Here is a 15,215-nt window from a genome sequence, read left to right as displayed (position 1 = left end):
TCTTGCAGCATATCTCTAGCAAGACATGGCAATGAGATAAGGAATCAGAGGTAAAAATCTATGTAAAACGAAAAAGGTTTTTTTTTTAGCCAGGAATGCAAAGCCACAGTCCTAACCTCAATCTTGTTGCTGATGAGTCGTGTGCTTTTCCATGCCACATTTACACGTGTTTGCTGTACCCGCGCGCAGAGTAAGTCATTGAATGTTCAAGAGTCCTTCCACGCGGGACAGTCCCGTTCCCGGTAAAACACCTCAGCCGATAGGGCCGGGAGCAGCGCTCCGGGCAGGAATCACTCTCGGGGACCGGACTGCGGAAGCCGACCCCGGCCCACGTGGCTGTGCAGAATTCACAGAGGGCTCTTCACTGCTGCCACCTGCCTATTCCTACCGGGCCACAGCCTTTCCAGGCTCGCCGGGACGCCGGCTGGGCGGCGAAAGGGCGGGTGGGTGACACCCGCCCAGGGCGGCGTGCCCTGGGCCGGCGCTGAGGCGAAGGCTGCGCCCGCTGGGTACAGCGCTGCTGCCGGCAGCCTCGGCCGCGGTGAGTGCCCCTTGGACAGGGTCCTTCTTGTTCGGGCCGCGTCACTTCGGTTTCGGGCTTCAGTGCGGTCTTTCGCCAGGGGAAAGGGGCGGGCGAAGGTGGCTCCGGACCGCCCGGCGGGGCCCCGAGCAGCGGCGGGCGCAGGCGGGAGCCAATGGGTGCCGGCGCGGCCGTGTGACAGGCGGGGCGGTCGCTGCCCCCGCCGGGCGGGGAACCTGCACGGCGGCGCTTGGCAGCATCATCCGCGGCTGCGGGGCTGACACACGCCTCCATCCTCTCTCCCGGCAGCCGCTCACACGCGCCTCGCCGCGGGCGGAGCGGAGCGAGGGGCGCCGCGGCAGACAAAGCAAAGATGGCAGGGATCCTCGCCTGGTTCTGGAACGAGCGGTTCTGGCTGCCACACAACGTCACCTGGGCGGACCTGCAGAGCACGGAGGAAGCCGCCTTCCCGCAGGCGGAGGACCTCTACCTCGCCTTCCCCCTGGCCTTCTGCATCTTCATGATCCGGCTGCTCTTCGAAAGGTAACGCGGAGCCCCTCGCGCCGCCCCGGGTTTGGCTGGGCCGGCCCAAGGGCAGCCGAGGAGCTTTGTCAGCCCAGCGTCTTCCCTCGCCGCTGCTTCACTGCCGGCCTTACCGGGCCCCTGCGTTATCCCTGCCCCCTCGGTCGGTCACGTAGCGGGCCCGATGCAGGAAGGTGGAGGGGTTCGAGAGGCAGCCGGCGCGCTGTTCCCGCTGCCGGCAGCGCGGCCCGGCGCGGGCACTAGGAGGCGAGGTCTGCCCGGGAATGGGCGCAGCCCTCCCGCCACCTGCGCCGGCCGCGGCGGGCGGGGGAGAAGGGCCCTCCGCACCTCTGCCGGACTGGGGCGTCTGCCCGCGACCCACGGGCTGCGGCGGGGTCCTGTCCACCCTGCTCACGGAAGCTCCGCAAGAAGAGCGGTGGCGACTGGCCGCGGCGGGAAGTGGTCCCGGCAGGAGAGTTTGCCCGCGCCCCCGCCGCAGGGCCGCTCTCCACAGCGAAGCCCGCGCGGCGCAGCCGGGAGCGGCGGCGGGAGCTGGGAGCCGGCGGCTGGTCAGCTGCTCAGCGTGGGGCCTCAGGTGGGAAGGGGCAGCCCGGGGCAGCGGGGCTGAGCAGAGCTGTGCGTGGCCAGTGCAGATTATCGGTGAGCGGTCCGTGCCGAGTGTCGGAACACTCCTGTCAGAATGTGGAAGCTCAATGATGAAACGCGCCAGACGCTGTTCATCTCTGAACTAAACTCACCGTTCTTCGAGGCTGCTGAACACATAAACCACGTTTCACAAATACATGAATACGTATATATGTATACTTAAACATAAGGCGTCAGACTAGCGACCGGTCAGCAGGGACTGTGTTTTCTGTGAGTGTTCCGTGCGGGTGCTGAGCAGGGGCCGCCTGTCGCGGGGAGGCAGCTGAAGCCAAGTGGGTGCTCACTTGCGCACGCTGCTGCGCCGCCTGACAAAGGTGCTGCTCCCTCAACAGCAGAGAACAAAAGAACGATTCCTTATGCCAACACCTACGTGTTTTCAGTGTTGTTTTCTTAGGCATGCTATTAGGGTAGTCAAGGAAGATAAAGGAAGACTGGTAGTTACTACATGCCAGAGAAGGGCTGTAAAGATACTTTAAAAATGATAAAACAGCTTATCTGCCAGGTACCACTTCAAATTTCCTAAGCATTCCTTCTCCCTGGTTAGAACTTGCCTGTATTCCTAGCTTGGTTGAGAGGACCATATTTGTTTTGAAAAATAAGCTGTCACGGGCTGTTGTTATCTTCTGTGTTGCTTTACAGATTTAGTGAACAGCAAAAATTGTAATCTGCCTGAAAATCTGAGGTTGTGAAAAGTTAATTGAAGCAATTGAGTTAAATACTGCAATATAGTTAACAACTGGTAATGAGTACAATTACAAGTATTTAGATGATGTCATATAATTAATTTTTCTTTTTGCAATCTTTATGATGTGTACTTTTGAGTGTTGAAAATGGGTGCATGATATTGCATCTCTTGTCATCTGAACTGCAATAAGCATCACCGCAGGACTCTGTTTTGATGGAGGAACAGCTAGTCAGAGAGATAGTTTCAGCCTCAACTTTAACTCACATTTCTGCTAATCCTGATGTGGCTGTTGTTAGCATTGTAGAAGCTGCTCTGATTATGTAGTAGTTTGTATCCACTTACTCTTGGTAATTTTCTTCATTCATTTAAAGTAATGTTTAATTTTGCAATGCGTTATATTTTTAGATCTTAGTTATACATATAGATGATAATACCAGTATATTTAAAATTCTCTTGTATTCATTAGATGGATTTTGAAATTTATATTTAGAAATTTGTTCTGCTAACCTGATTGTAGGTGAGAGATCTCCAAGGATGTTTTGTTAACAATTACTTATGTATGTATTTTTTCCTTTTAAAATTAAAATAAATTTCAAAACTCCGCTGTGTGAGTAGGATTGGCTGTTTTGTGTGGGATTAATCCACATGGCATGGTACAACAGTGATTTTTCATGTAGAGCATTTTATTAAAGCAGGCTGAGCAAAAGCAACTGGACCTGTTTCCACTGATGGAAGTAGGGGGATTGTGTATGACTTTGAATGGGGGAATGATCAAGGTTAATTATTGCTTATTGTTAATTGTTTTTTTCAGATTTCTGTGTTTTGGTTGTTGGGAGCTACAGAAACACTTCATGCACATCATCAATTGAAGGTCTGCAATTATACATGATTTAGAAGGGGGAAGAAAGGAATATCTTTAAAACTGATTTTTTTTCTTTCTTCTCTGTATCAAAACATTTTTTTTAAACTCAAGTTGTGGATGACTGATGTATGTGCTGCATCCTGCAGCATGCTTTTACAGATGTTTAGCAGTTGCAATGGTAGCAGCTGAAGAAGAAATTAAATTTGATTCTGTAACACATTTTAAAAACTTGCAGATTTATTTTTTAGATCTGTGACTGTACTGTAGTATTTGTAACATCAGTGTAGTCTCTATTTTGTTTTGTAAGATACCTTAACTCTAATACAGGTGCTCTTGTAATTTTGTCTGGTAGGTAAGGAGACACAAGGTGTTAAGAATCTGATTATGTGTTTTATACCCATTATTTTCAGACTGCTTCACAGCAGCTGACTGATAGGCTGCTGTAGTAGTATGGTTTATTCCTCTGCTTCATAGGAAAGGTAACTAACTTCATGAATCCTCACAATAGTAAGAAATATGGTTTTGGGAGTTGAACTTTACATGTCTTTGCTTACAAAGTTCTTGACATGTTTGGGGGATGCAACTTGCAATGCTGAAAGTTGATATTATGTTTATATTCTATATACATATGTGTTTGTGTGTGCATATTTGCAGGTGGAATTGAAATGATAGAACTTGGAAATTTTGTTCTCTACATATACATGTATTATTTACAGAGTTAATCCTATGAGGATTGTTGTTTTTGTTGTTTGTTACTGGTTTGGTGAATCAGCTAACCATGCCAAGAAAATAATCTAGACACTTCTTAATTTTTTTTTCTTCTTTCAAATGGGTTGCTTTTTTATTGATTTCCTTGTCCTGCTATCCCTGACCAGCCCTCTTGAATGAAAGGAAAAAATAGATTAGAACATGAATGGTATGTTCAGTCACCTCAGCAAGTGGATCTGATGGTGATGAGTGCTCCTGAAATAAGCTTTGGTCTGAGGTACAACCTCATAGCCATGAGATTTAGTGGATGTATCTGCTGAGGTTATTATAGTTATGGTTGAGATGTTAAAATACTTTAACAGCCTTTTTCCCCTTCCTTCTCATTCATCTTTTTTTAATCACAAAGTACATTTTAGAAAATTGTAATAACTAAGCACAAAGATAGTGTTACCTAGTAATTTGGAAGATGGCAGAAGTTTAGCAATGCAGTGGATAATGTGGGAACGTATTTCCCCCTAATATGTATCCATTTTGTGTGTCTTTTTTAAAGGCATGTAACAATTAAGGATACCCCTGTACTATACAATGCCTTCAGATAATGTAAGTGCTCACTAGTAAGTCTCTGTCTCCCTGGATCCTTTCCAGTTCTAGTGTGGCAAAGACAGCTTAAAGCTGAATTGAAACTGGTCTTACTAATAGCAGGGTGTTGTAGTTTTGATTGGTCTAAAAAAGATAAATAAACACCTGTTGTTCTGGGTAAATACAATTTTTCTTCTTTTATTTATGGGACAACGTGGCTCTTCTCCCTCTGTGCTAGACCTCACTCCTCAGAAGCAGCATCCTTTCCTAAACTCCTAAGCATGTCCTCTGCAAGGAGTGTGTGCTTATACAAAAACTGAGTTCACTCAGCAATCAGCGTGCTTGCTGGACACAAAGCAAGAGAGTAACACTTCTGTTTTAGAGACTTCTCTCAAGGCAGAAATTGACTGAATCCTCCAAAGGATTCCTGACAAAACAGATTTCTGATGTGGTCTAGCAATCTTCCGAGTCACGTACTCTGATATTACTGCTTTCTTTACACTTGGCTCATCTATTGAAGTTACTAATACTTCATCTTTGCACTGTAGTTGCACTGTATTTTATTTCCCTCGTCTTGTAAGCAGCAGTTTGGGCTCAGATCTAATGAAATCACTCAATGAACCAGCAAACTGCTTACACTGTACTTGTAATCTGGCCTTGATGGGAAGCAGTTCTCAAAGGTGATGCTAATATTCTGCAGTTGATGGAATGGCTCATAAGGTCAGCTTGAATATATATAGCAGCAGCCCTCCAGCTGCACTGACTTGAAGCTGAACCAGCCACATCATTTACTATTACTCCCATCAAGATGCTGTCGACACTGAGCATATGGAAATTCATGGCTTTTATATGAAACTGCTTTTGTAATGATAATTCTATCTCAAAGGTAACCTCAGCTGATTTTCATTTAGCATGACACAGACACCTAGTGGATCTGGCTAACATGATACAATGTATGGTTATATATATATATATATTTGCTAATTATAAAAATTCATTCAGATGACAATACATACAGTCTTAGAAGTGTTTCTGGTGTGTAATGTATACATACAAATTTGATTTTTGTACTCCCTAGGACATCTAGTATCAGTGGTTTTTTACAATAAAAAAGAGGCTAGACAGGATACAAATTTTGGAAGCGAGTGTGCAAACTTCCTGTACTTCCAGCAGCCCAAAACCCCATCTGAAGCGGTTGGGTGGGCACTGATGGTTATTTCAGTCAAAACCTGTTTCTAGGCTGTAATATTTATAGATTTTTTGCTTACTTCCCTGTGCATTAGGCAAAATCTGATCATTCAGGTGTAATTCATTTGTATGTAAGTGGATGCATGTGTTCTGACAATAACTTTATCAATTCTTTCTTTACCTTTTCTTATAATTTATTTTTTTCATAAGCTGACATGTAGGGCTTTTTCTTTTTGCTTGATTGCTCTTTACTAAATGCTTAATTCTGTCAAAATTGAATAGGGTATTGAAATTGCTAACTTGTATGAAAAGATAGACCCTGGGAAAAAATAACTAAAAAACTCTTTATTTTCAACTTTAAATCAATTTCATTTTAATAAGTAACAATAGAGCCTTAGCAGTAAATAGCTTTAAAATGCATTTGTATCTTGTTGATTGTACTATTCATTTCTCTGTGTTTTTTTTAAGTTACTAATTTTCTGTCATTTATCTTTTTCTTTATATAACCAGTTTTTGTTTCCTAGGGTTGCAGGGTTGAGCTTCAGCCACTAACACTTGCAGGCTAATACTTCCCAACAAAATTATTGTTTTACCTGGAGAGCTGTTGTCTGTTTTGGCTGGTTTCTTACCAGCTCAGACAAGTGCAGTGTATTCTCACGCACGCTGGTCCTGCCAGTGCTGGCTGGTACACATCTCTGTTGTGTAATGTAGTTGTGTGCTCACACATAGGCTTAGAGTGTTCCTTTCAAAGAAGGTGCAGTGGATAAAATGCACACTATTTGAATGTCCTTCATATAGGGCCATTTACAGATGTGCATTATTGTCGGTCTTAAAATCAGGAGTTAAATGGGAAGTGGGTGCCGAGCTCCAGAAGTGAATGACATTAAAAGTCATTCCTAAAATATCCATGTGAGAGAAATGTGACAGCTAAACCACAGCTCTGCCAATGGAAAGGTTTCAGTGACAGGTCACTAGTGGGTGCTGGGAGCCTATTACTGAGGCAGAGTCACGGGTAGTGGGGTTTTGTCTGAGTGCAGGTTCCAGTTATTGGTAGCAAGTCCAATTTGGTTCCTGCCAGGATTCCTGCAACCACGCAATTGGATCCAAATTACCTGTGTCTCTTTCTGCTGTTCCTGCTTCTGCCTCTTTCACTGATTACAGGCATGTGCCAAGGATTTGTTTTTGGAAAAATAAGAGCTTCTAGTATGCTGCCCATTTCTATGCATCTGCAGACCAGTGTCTTAGTAGTTCATACAAAATATTTAGTAAATTAACATTTGGGACATTCTGTTCCCTTAAGTCTATCTCTGTTCCTGTCAACAGAGTTGATGCCCAAGCTGAACAGTATTTATTTGACTATATTTTGTGGGGGGGAGGTTTGTCCTTTTTTCTCAAGTTGTTATATATCCCATGCCTGCAGTAGATTGACAGTTTATTAGCATGTGGTGTTTCTGTGCCTGTCTTGAGATGATCTTGGAGTTTTGAGAAGAAAGTTAAAATTACAGCATAAAACTATATAGCTTTTTAAAATGATGTAACCTTATATAATGTCCAGTCATATGCTTAAGACTGTAGTTGATGCCTTATGGACAATCAGATGCATATGATATGTATCTACAGTTCCTTGGAGGTGTTGATCTAACACCTGGATTGCTTTGTGTCTCCCCCCAGAGTGACTTCCTTCACTCACTGGGCACATACAGATTTTGGGGGACAGCCAAGGGAAAGGGAGGGTCTCTGCTCATGACGTGTGTGGGTCTTTGATTATTTGGAATAGGAAGAATCACTAATGTCTTGTTTTAAGGTGTGCAAAATTTATGACAATCAGATGGGCTGAGAAATTCTGTCCTCTGGGAGGAAATGTTTTTAGCACATAGTCCTTACAGAAGATGAACTCTACACCGTATGGCATCCATCAGTTTCTGGCAATGCCTTTCTGGTTTTTCTGAAGTAGTCAAACTGCAGCCAGGGTGAGAGAACTGGAGTATTTAGCCCAGTCTTAGAGATGGTTTTCAGATGGACCTGTAACACAAAGTTGTGACTTCCGCATAAAAAAACAGAGAGTAAACTGTATTTTTTTCCCTATGTAGTTAATACCTCTCTTAATAGCAAATTCTGTTGTTGTTAAGTTTTATTATCTCTGAGGAATTGTAAATCCTCATGTAACTATTACTGATGTAGCACAATCAAATTTTAACTCTCAAGGTAATTGTACAATTACTAAGAAAATTTAAGAATTGTAGAGGAGTGTAACATCCAGTTAACCATGTCATGTATATTGCCTATTAATCCAAGTTATGTTTTGCACAGGGGGGAATGAAGTGCTAAGGGTCTCCAGACTACCTTGTATTAATGAAGTATCTTTCAGGTTCACTCACCTAAAACTCATTTTAATATTATAAATTATGCATGTTGAAGTTTGGTCTGAACTGTTGAAAAGCCTTCTTTGTGCTCACAGGTCACACTAGGATAGTTAAAGCAAAATACCTAAATCACTTGCATTTTTTCTCAATGCAAGTGCAGTAGAAGTTTCCTTTTGATAATATCTTCACTGTATTTGTTTCTCCTGTATGGATAAGGGCAATAGCCTATAGTACTACATTAAATAAATCTAACTGACATAGTGAACACTGGTGCACAAACAGAGGTTAGAGCTTGGAATGTGTTCAATGGCATTAAATCTTACGTTCTTGAGGCTATTTGAGTATTTGTGCTTGCAGTAGTGTTTATCATTTGCAAAAGCTAGTAGCTCTATTTTTATCACTAGTGAAATAACATAACATGTGGTATCATCAAATCTACTTGCTGCCCATTTGCCATCCTCTGGGATAAACTTAGTATTTTTTAGTTCTACAAGCAGAAAGAGAAAAAGGCTTAATAGAGATGATGCTGAAACCCTCACTTCAGCATTGGGATCTCTTCACTCCCTTTTCATCTCTGTTGCTGAGTGAATTCAGTTCTATATGACATTGAGAAAAGTTCAGATACCTGATTTTTCATTGGGCCTGCTGTTTACATGTCTGTGGGACTTCTATCTTTTCACTGGGAAGACAGTGGAAGCAAAGACTACTCTCAATTTATACTTTCCTATGGTGTTTGCAGAACTTTAAACTATGAGAACTGCTTTTGTACCAATACTGTCTACCTTGAAATGGTACAAACAAGCTAAACTGCCTAGACTAATGAGAGATGCTTTCCTGGAGTGGCAGGGAATTGCTTATTTGGATAAGACTGTGCTCTATAGCTCAAAGTAAAGAGCTTACTCAGAAGCAGTCCCTGATCACAGAAGTAATGTGAAAGGAAGATCAGAGTGGTGTGTTGTAATATCCCTTGTGCTTGCTCTTCCTCGTGTCTGTTGTGACTGTGTGATGTACGTATTGCTGAGACGCAGTTGCCTCCATAGTTAGAGAGATACTGCTTGGTGTGCTGTTTTTAAGGGGACTGCTCAAACAAGGTATGTTCCTTAAGGTGCACAGAAATTAGCCTTGATATGGCAACTGCTGAAACATTGTAAGTGGGCAGCATAAATGTGGAATGCTAGTCTAAACCAGAGGGCATTACAGTGTGACAAAGCAGACAAAATTAAATCTACATGAAATAAAAGTGAGCTCAGAAATTTTTGGGGTGGTGGGTGAACTCAGGTAGCACTTCTCAACCAGGAAGAGACCTGTGCAGCTGGGGAGCTGGAGGGTTCCAGTCTCTGATCAATTGCCTATCAGGGCTACAGCTCTTCTGAGCTCTGCTATAGTAGATGAGACCAGTGCTTTGTCAAGACCAGAATCCCCCTTACAACTGGTAAGACCAGTTGTTTCTGTTGAAAACAAACTTCTGGGAAATGAGTGGGTCATGAATATGTGCTCGTTGAGAAGCTTTTCTGCATTTGTCCATTAACTTTTCTCAAACCTCCTACTTCAATACTTGTGGTTGTCCAAAGCATACTGCTGATGAGATGATCAGGTCCAGTTAGGTATAATTAATTCCTCTTATAAGGTGTCACGTTGGAAAGAAACTGTTGAGAAAATGAAATGCAGGTGGTTAGACCACAAGCAGAAATGTGTTGTGTATATATTGATGCAATAATTGAGTGGTTGATTCTTATCTGTCAAGTTTTCCCACACAGGAGTATGAGAGGAGGGTGAGAACTGATATGATAAGAAGCCTGAAAATATGAACAGTTCCGGTGCCAAACATTTCCCAGTATTACAACACTTGTACTAAATTAGCAGTGATTGCATTGTTATGATGATGACAAATTGAACTGTAGATGGAGTCCTGGGAGTGCTGGTGGACACAGATTCTTCTTAGTGGTGTACAATGAAAGGACAAGAGGCAACAAGCAATTGATATGTAGGAAATTCTGTTTAAACAAACTTTTTCTTGGGATGGTGGTGAAACACTGTGACAGGTTACCCAGTGAGGCTGTGGAGTCTCCAGTTGTGGATGTACTTGGAAAACATGGGCATAGTCCTGTACTGATTGACCATCCAGCAAACTTGGTGATCTCCAGAGGTCTCTTCCAACCTTGGTGATTGTGTGAAATCATAAACCTCACGGAATGGCCTAAGTGCAGGCCTCCTGAGACCTATGTGTGGATGAAGTTTGCAAACTGTGTCGGAAAACTGAATAGGAGAGGATTAAGTTGAAGTTCACTGGAAGCCTATAGAAGAAAGTTAGGGCAGAGCATGTAACATTTGATTGAATGGACATCTGGATTTTCCATTTTCTGTAGGATTGATTTTATTATAGTCTGGTGTGTGAGCAGATGGGATGAGAAATAGATGTGAACCTCCGCTACCTAAGACAGGAATTACCTTATGGGTACCCAGAATGAAGTCTGAGTTGCTTTGAAATAAATACATTCTATTCTCTTCTAGGATCAATGCTTTGAGTCTCCTACAGCACAAAATTTGATTATAACAGGCCATTTTGAGGATAATTTTAGTTTTGTTCCACTTAAGTTGTTTCTTTTCAACACTGCAATATATTTAAGATAATTTTGGGTTTGAAAAGATTCATGTAAAGGAGTGCTTAGACAACAGAAAGCAGAAATCACATGCCTTACTGGAAAAGCTTTTATTCCCTTTGTGTTCAGGATAATAAGAGCAAATCAGACTTAGGGGAAAAAAGAGAGAAGCCAGTCTTTAGTCTCATGTTCATGAATTCTTTATATTGGTAATAAAATGCACAGTTGAAAATATATTTGTATATGTATGTGACAGAAAATAATTTATATACCATAGTGGCATCATATCACTCTGATGCAATGTGCTTTTTTCTATTTTGTTTTTAATATCATTACATCAAAATATAGTTGTAAGGCATGGATGTAAAATATTGACTGCTCTAGAAAATGAGATATTTTGAAATGTGACTTTTTGGGATGATAATTAAACAGTTTGATATTTGAAACAAGAAACATATATTTTCTCCTAATTAGAGATACTGTCGTGTGTGCTAATCTGGAATTGTTATTTTCTAGAGCATATACAGGAAACATGAAAAATACTTGATTTTCTTCCAGTTTGGAATGAAATGGAAAGCTAGAAATGTCAAAATTTCATCAGGAGCAGATGTCCTGACTTTCAGCCAGCACTGATAAATGGGTTTGGTTACAAGACAAGGATGTAGAGATAAAAATGAGATCTCTATAGCATTGCCAGCCTCCAGAATCACACATTCTTCATCAGAATTAACCAGTTTGTATAATGCAAGACACACAGAAAGTTTCATTGTGTTTTTCTGTTTGTTTGTTTTGTGTTTTATCGGAGGAAAAAATTACCCCTTAACAGGTAACCTGTAAAATTACCTCTTAAGAGGCTGATTTTTTTGAAAATAGGCTGATGGTTTGTTAGAGTCATGGCAAGAGTTTGAATCTCTAGCCTGACATTTACCCTCAGTTGTCAAGATGAAGACTGCTAGCAGAAATAGGACCCTACTTCTAAAGTATTTAGAGCTTTAAATACTAATAACAAAACTCTTAAATAAGTTGCCTCAAAGGAAAGAAAACTTCAAATTTACCTTGAAGGATCTGCTTTTACACTTAAAGGAGTTCTCAAGGGTTTCAAGCTGATCCTAATTTTATCAAGGATCTTTCTCAGTTTGGTGGAAAAACAATGTGTTGGTCATCCTCATCTCAAAACTCTTTATGTGCTTATTAGGAAGAAACCATAGCTTCTTTCACATTTTCTTTCTGTAAAGTCCTGCATCTATACCAGGAAATATTTTTTCAATGGTTTGAAAATAACCCAAATGCACTGACTAAGAAATGACATCTGCTAAATAATCTGCCATCCTCTTCCAGCTCTCAGACTAGAGCACAGCACATTGAGAAACTATATACAGAGACGAGGTATCTGTCAAAGCAAGGATGTTGCCAGCTATGTGGTCCATAAAGTGATTCTCTGATTTCAGTCCTCCATATCCAGTATTTTGTGTACAATATGCAAAGGACTTCTGCTTCCCTTGAATACCTCTGACTGACTTGAGACCTTGACCACAATAGGAAGGTGTTATTATGGATTTTGTTTGACTTTTTTGTTTATTTGTGGGGGTGGGTTTCTGTCTTGGGGAAAGCTTGTTGGAATGAAGAGCCAAGGCAGTAGTTTCCAGCATCTTACCTTCTTGTTCATGTGTAGAAATTTCAAATAAAAAGTGAGATTAGTTAATCTTCATATATAAAAAAAGTCCTTAGAATCCAGATATTACCACTTACATCTTGTCTTCTTTTTCAGGCTTGCATTAACTTTACCTGGGGCTCTTGTGAATCTCTTGCAAAGCTTTAGGCCTGCCTGGTGCACATGGACTGGTAAATCCTAAATCATACATTAAAAGATAAGGGTCAGGGGTTTTCATACTCCCATCTCAGTGACTTCATAGAGTTTGCTGTGAAGCATCCTGGATTCCATACATCAGGCTAGTTGTTGGTCTTCCAACATTAGCATTTGTTTTCCTAAGTGAATTTTAATGTAAAAAGAGTATTAATTTTGTGAAACTGTATTACATGCATAAAGAGTTTTGTCACACAGTCTCATCAGGTTATTTGCAGACAGTAAGGTCTGTGGGAGGTGTAAATTACATGGTCTTTGAGGGTAATTGAACTGATTTCAGGATCTCTATTGCACTTAAATATAATTTATTTACTCAAATGTCCTGAGTCTGATCTTTTGCCAATATAAATTAGAAATCAAGTTTTGCTGAGTTCTGGTGTTTTATCTGCATATAACTTTTGTGAAAGACCAGAAGTTTTATGACATTATGCATGGTCATGTGTATCCATGGAATTTTAGTAATATAGTAATCTAATCTAGCAATTATGTTGCTGTTTTAGTAATTGTGAAGCAGAAACAATTCTATCTCTGTACCTATATATACACGTATATATAAATATGAAATTTTTTTTTTTGCATTGCATTTTTCTTTCCTTGACTAAGTGCCACATTTTCCTCCCCCTTCCATTTTTTCAGGACTAGTAGTCTGTGTGCAGCCAAAAAGTATTAATTTTGTCTGAAAATCCTCACACATAGAAGGTTAGTTAACATTTCATGTCAACCAGAATGACTTGTTCTTTTTTCACAGAGGAGGCAGTGCTCCTGCATGCTGTAGGGTGATGGAACAGTGAAAGGGACCACGTGCTAGGCTTGCTACTCCTTCCTTCAGTCCCTTTAATAATAAGAACAGCTCTAATAGTGACTGAAGACTGAGCCTGCTGCTTGGTGACAGGCTGCTGGTACGCACCTTGTGGACAGCTTTTCTGTGTCCTGCCTCAGTTCTGCTCTTGCACCAAGCTGCTTTATGGTGGAGAAGAAGGTCTGATACATTTGTGCGGTGGTTGTAGCTCCTGTCTACATGTGTAGGGTGGCTGGAAGTAGTATTCAGGTGTTGCCCTAGCAGGCAGTGTGCTGCAGCTGCATTTCTGTCAGTCCATGTGACAGGTAGTTTAATGTGAACCCAGGCATTCTATGTACACTGTAGTCACTGCCAGAGTAACGATATAAGCAGCTATTAAGAGCTCTGAGTACAAACAAACAGAAAAATTGTCATCCTTATGATGATGAGGATGTTTGTTCCACATGTGATGATTTTGTGATTTAGAGAGTACGACGGGGTGTGTGTACATGTTGATATTAAAATAGGTTGTAATGATGACCTCCATGACTGTCTCAACAAGTCTGCCACTCTGCTTCACAACAAGGCTCTTTTTGCCTTGCATGGTAGTGCTGCAGGTATTTGTTTACACTGAATGACATAAAGAGGCCTCTGAATGAGTACACTTGCATAATAAACAGTGCATTCATTGGATCCACCCTGTACTTTCTTCCAGCTTCCATTCCCTGGGCTTTCTTCAACTGAAAGCTTGGCAAATGTTCCTCTCAGCTTTGCCTACAGAAGAATGGTTACCAACCAGAAAACTTAATCACAGGAGTGAGCCTTGCATCCTTCTGGCCCTCCACACTTCTGGCCTGTGGGAGAGTAATGGAAAATATTTTGGTCTGGTTTTGCTGTTGACTTTGAAAGAGTGAGGCTCCTGAGCTCAGGAGGTCTAAATTTGAATATTATAGTCAAGTAGAGGACTAAAACTTAGTGTGCTTGTGTTTTGTGCTGATTATTTTGAGTAATCTGTTATGGGGCCTGGGATCCTTTTTTATGGTATGAGCATAACTGCAGTAACTGCTTATTGCTTCCAAAAAAGTTTTTAGTGACAACTATCACAGATAGAAAGAAGTTTTTAGAACTGAATGCAGAGTGAGCCATGCTGCAGAACTCCTAAGCTCCCTTGGACAGTTTACACTAGTCTTACAGGTGCAGTTGCTTCTGTCCTAGAATAATTTCGGGATGTGTCTGGGGTATGTGAGGATAGAGCAGAAGCAAGAAGATGGAAAATTTCACCTTCACCCTGCAGTTTTATGGGATAATTTTCTGTTCCCCTCTTAAATAAGACTTACACTTATAAGGTCTCAGTGATTGGCAGTGGCCCTCAACTGTATGAAGCATCCACTTTTAAATGAGCACCATTAGTCAGTCCTATTCCTGGTTTGACAAGGGCAGATCTGATAGAAGATGCAATTAAGTACAAAACATGCAGGGCTTACCAGAAGTCTGTTTCGGAGAACTCAAATCTTGAAAAAAGGCACTTGCAGCTCTAAGATCTAACAGCCACTGAAGAGTTTTTTTTTGGTGGTTTTTTTTTTTTTTTTTTTTTTACTTCTTAACACCTTCTTGGATATTGTCTTGCCTGGAAATTTTCTAGGTTATTACTTAAAAGAAACAAAAGAAACTCTTCATGGTTGCAAAATGCAAGCTGTCAGGCTATCTTAATTTTAATGGTGTCACCTTGCTCGTTCATTTACAGTGTGCCCAGAAGAGTCATGCACATTTTCCTTTCTCATTTCTTACCTCAGAAATTGTATTGAAAGCATAGTAATAACAACAATAGTAATAGTAGAGTTGATTATTTGCCTGTTTTGAAGGAGTGTTTTCCCATGCAG

The 15,215-nt window shown here is 41.4% G+C and overlaps 1 protein-coding gene across 1 annotated transcript in view; it reads left to right on the top strand.

Annotated features, from left to right (window-relative positions):
* Positions 1-770: 770 nt before the first annotated feature.
* The window catches only part of CERS6 (ceramide synthase 6), a 95,858-nt gene continuing 81,413 nt past the window's right edge, over positions 771-15,215 (top strand). Inside the window, exon 1 of the mRNA XM_053948072.1 lies at positions 771-1,063. Within this exon, the coding sequence (XP_053804047.1) occupies positions 894-1,063 (170 nt within the window). The 5' untranslated portion in view covers positions 771-893. The remainder of the gene's footprint in view (positions 1,064-15,215) is intronic.

The sequence above is a fragment of the Vidua chalybeata genome, chromosome 7 (assembly GCF_026979565.1).
Source record: "Vidua chalybeata isolate OUT-0048 chromosome 7, bVidCha1 merged haplotype, whole genome shotgun sequence".
NCBI classification, from domain to species: Eukaryota; Metazoa; Chordata; class Aves; order Passeriformes; family Viduidae; genus Vidua; species Vidua chalybeata.
This window is presented reverse-complemented; position numbering and strand designations above follow the sequence as displayed.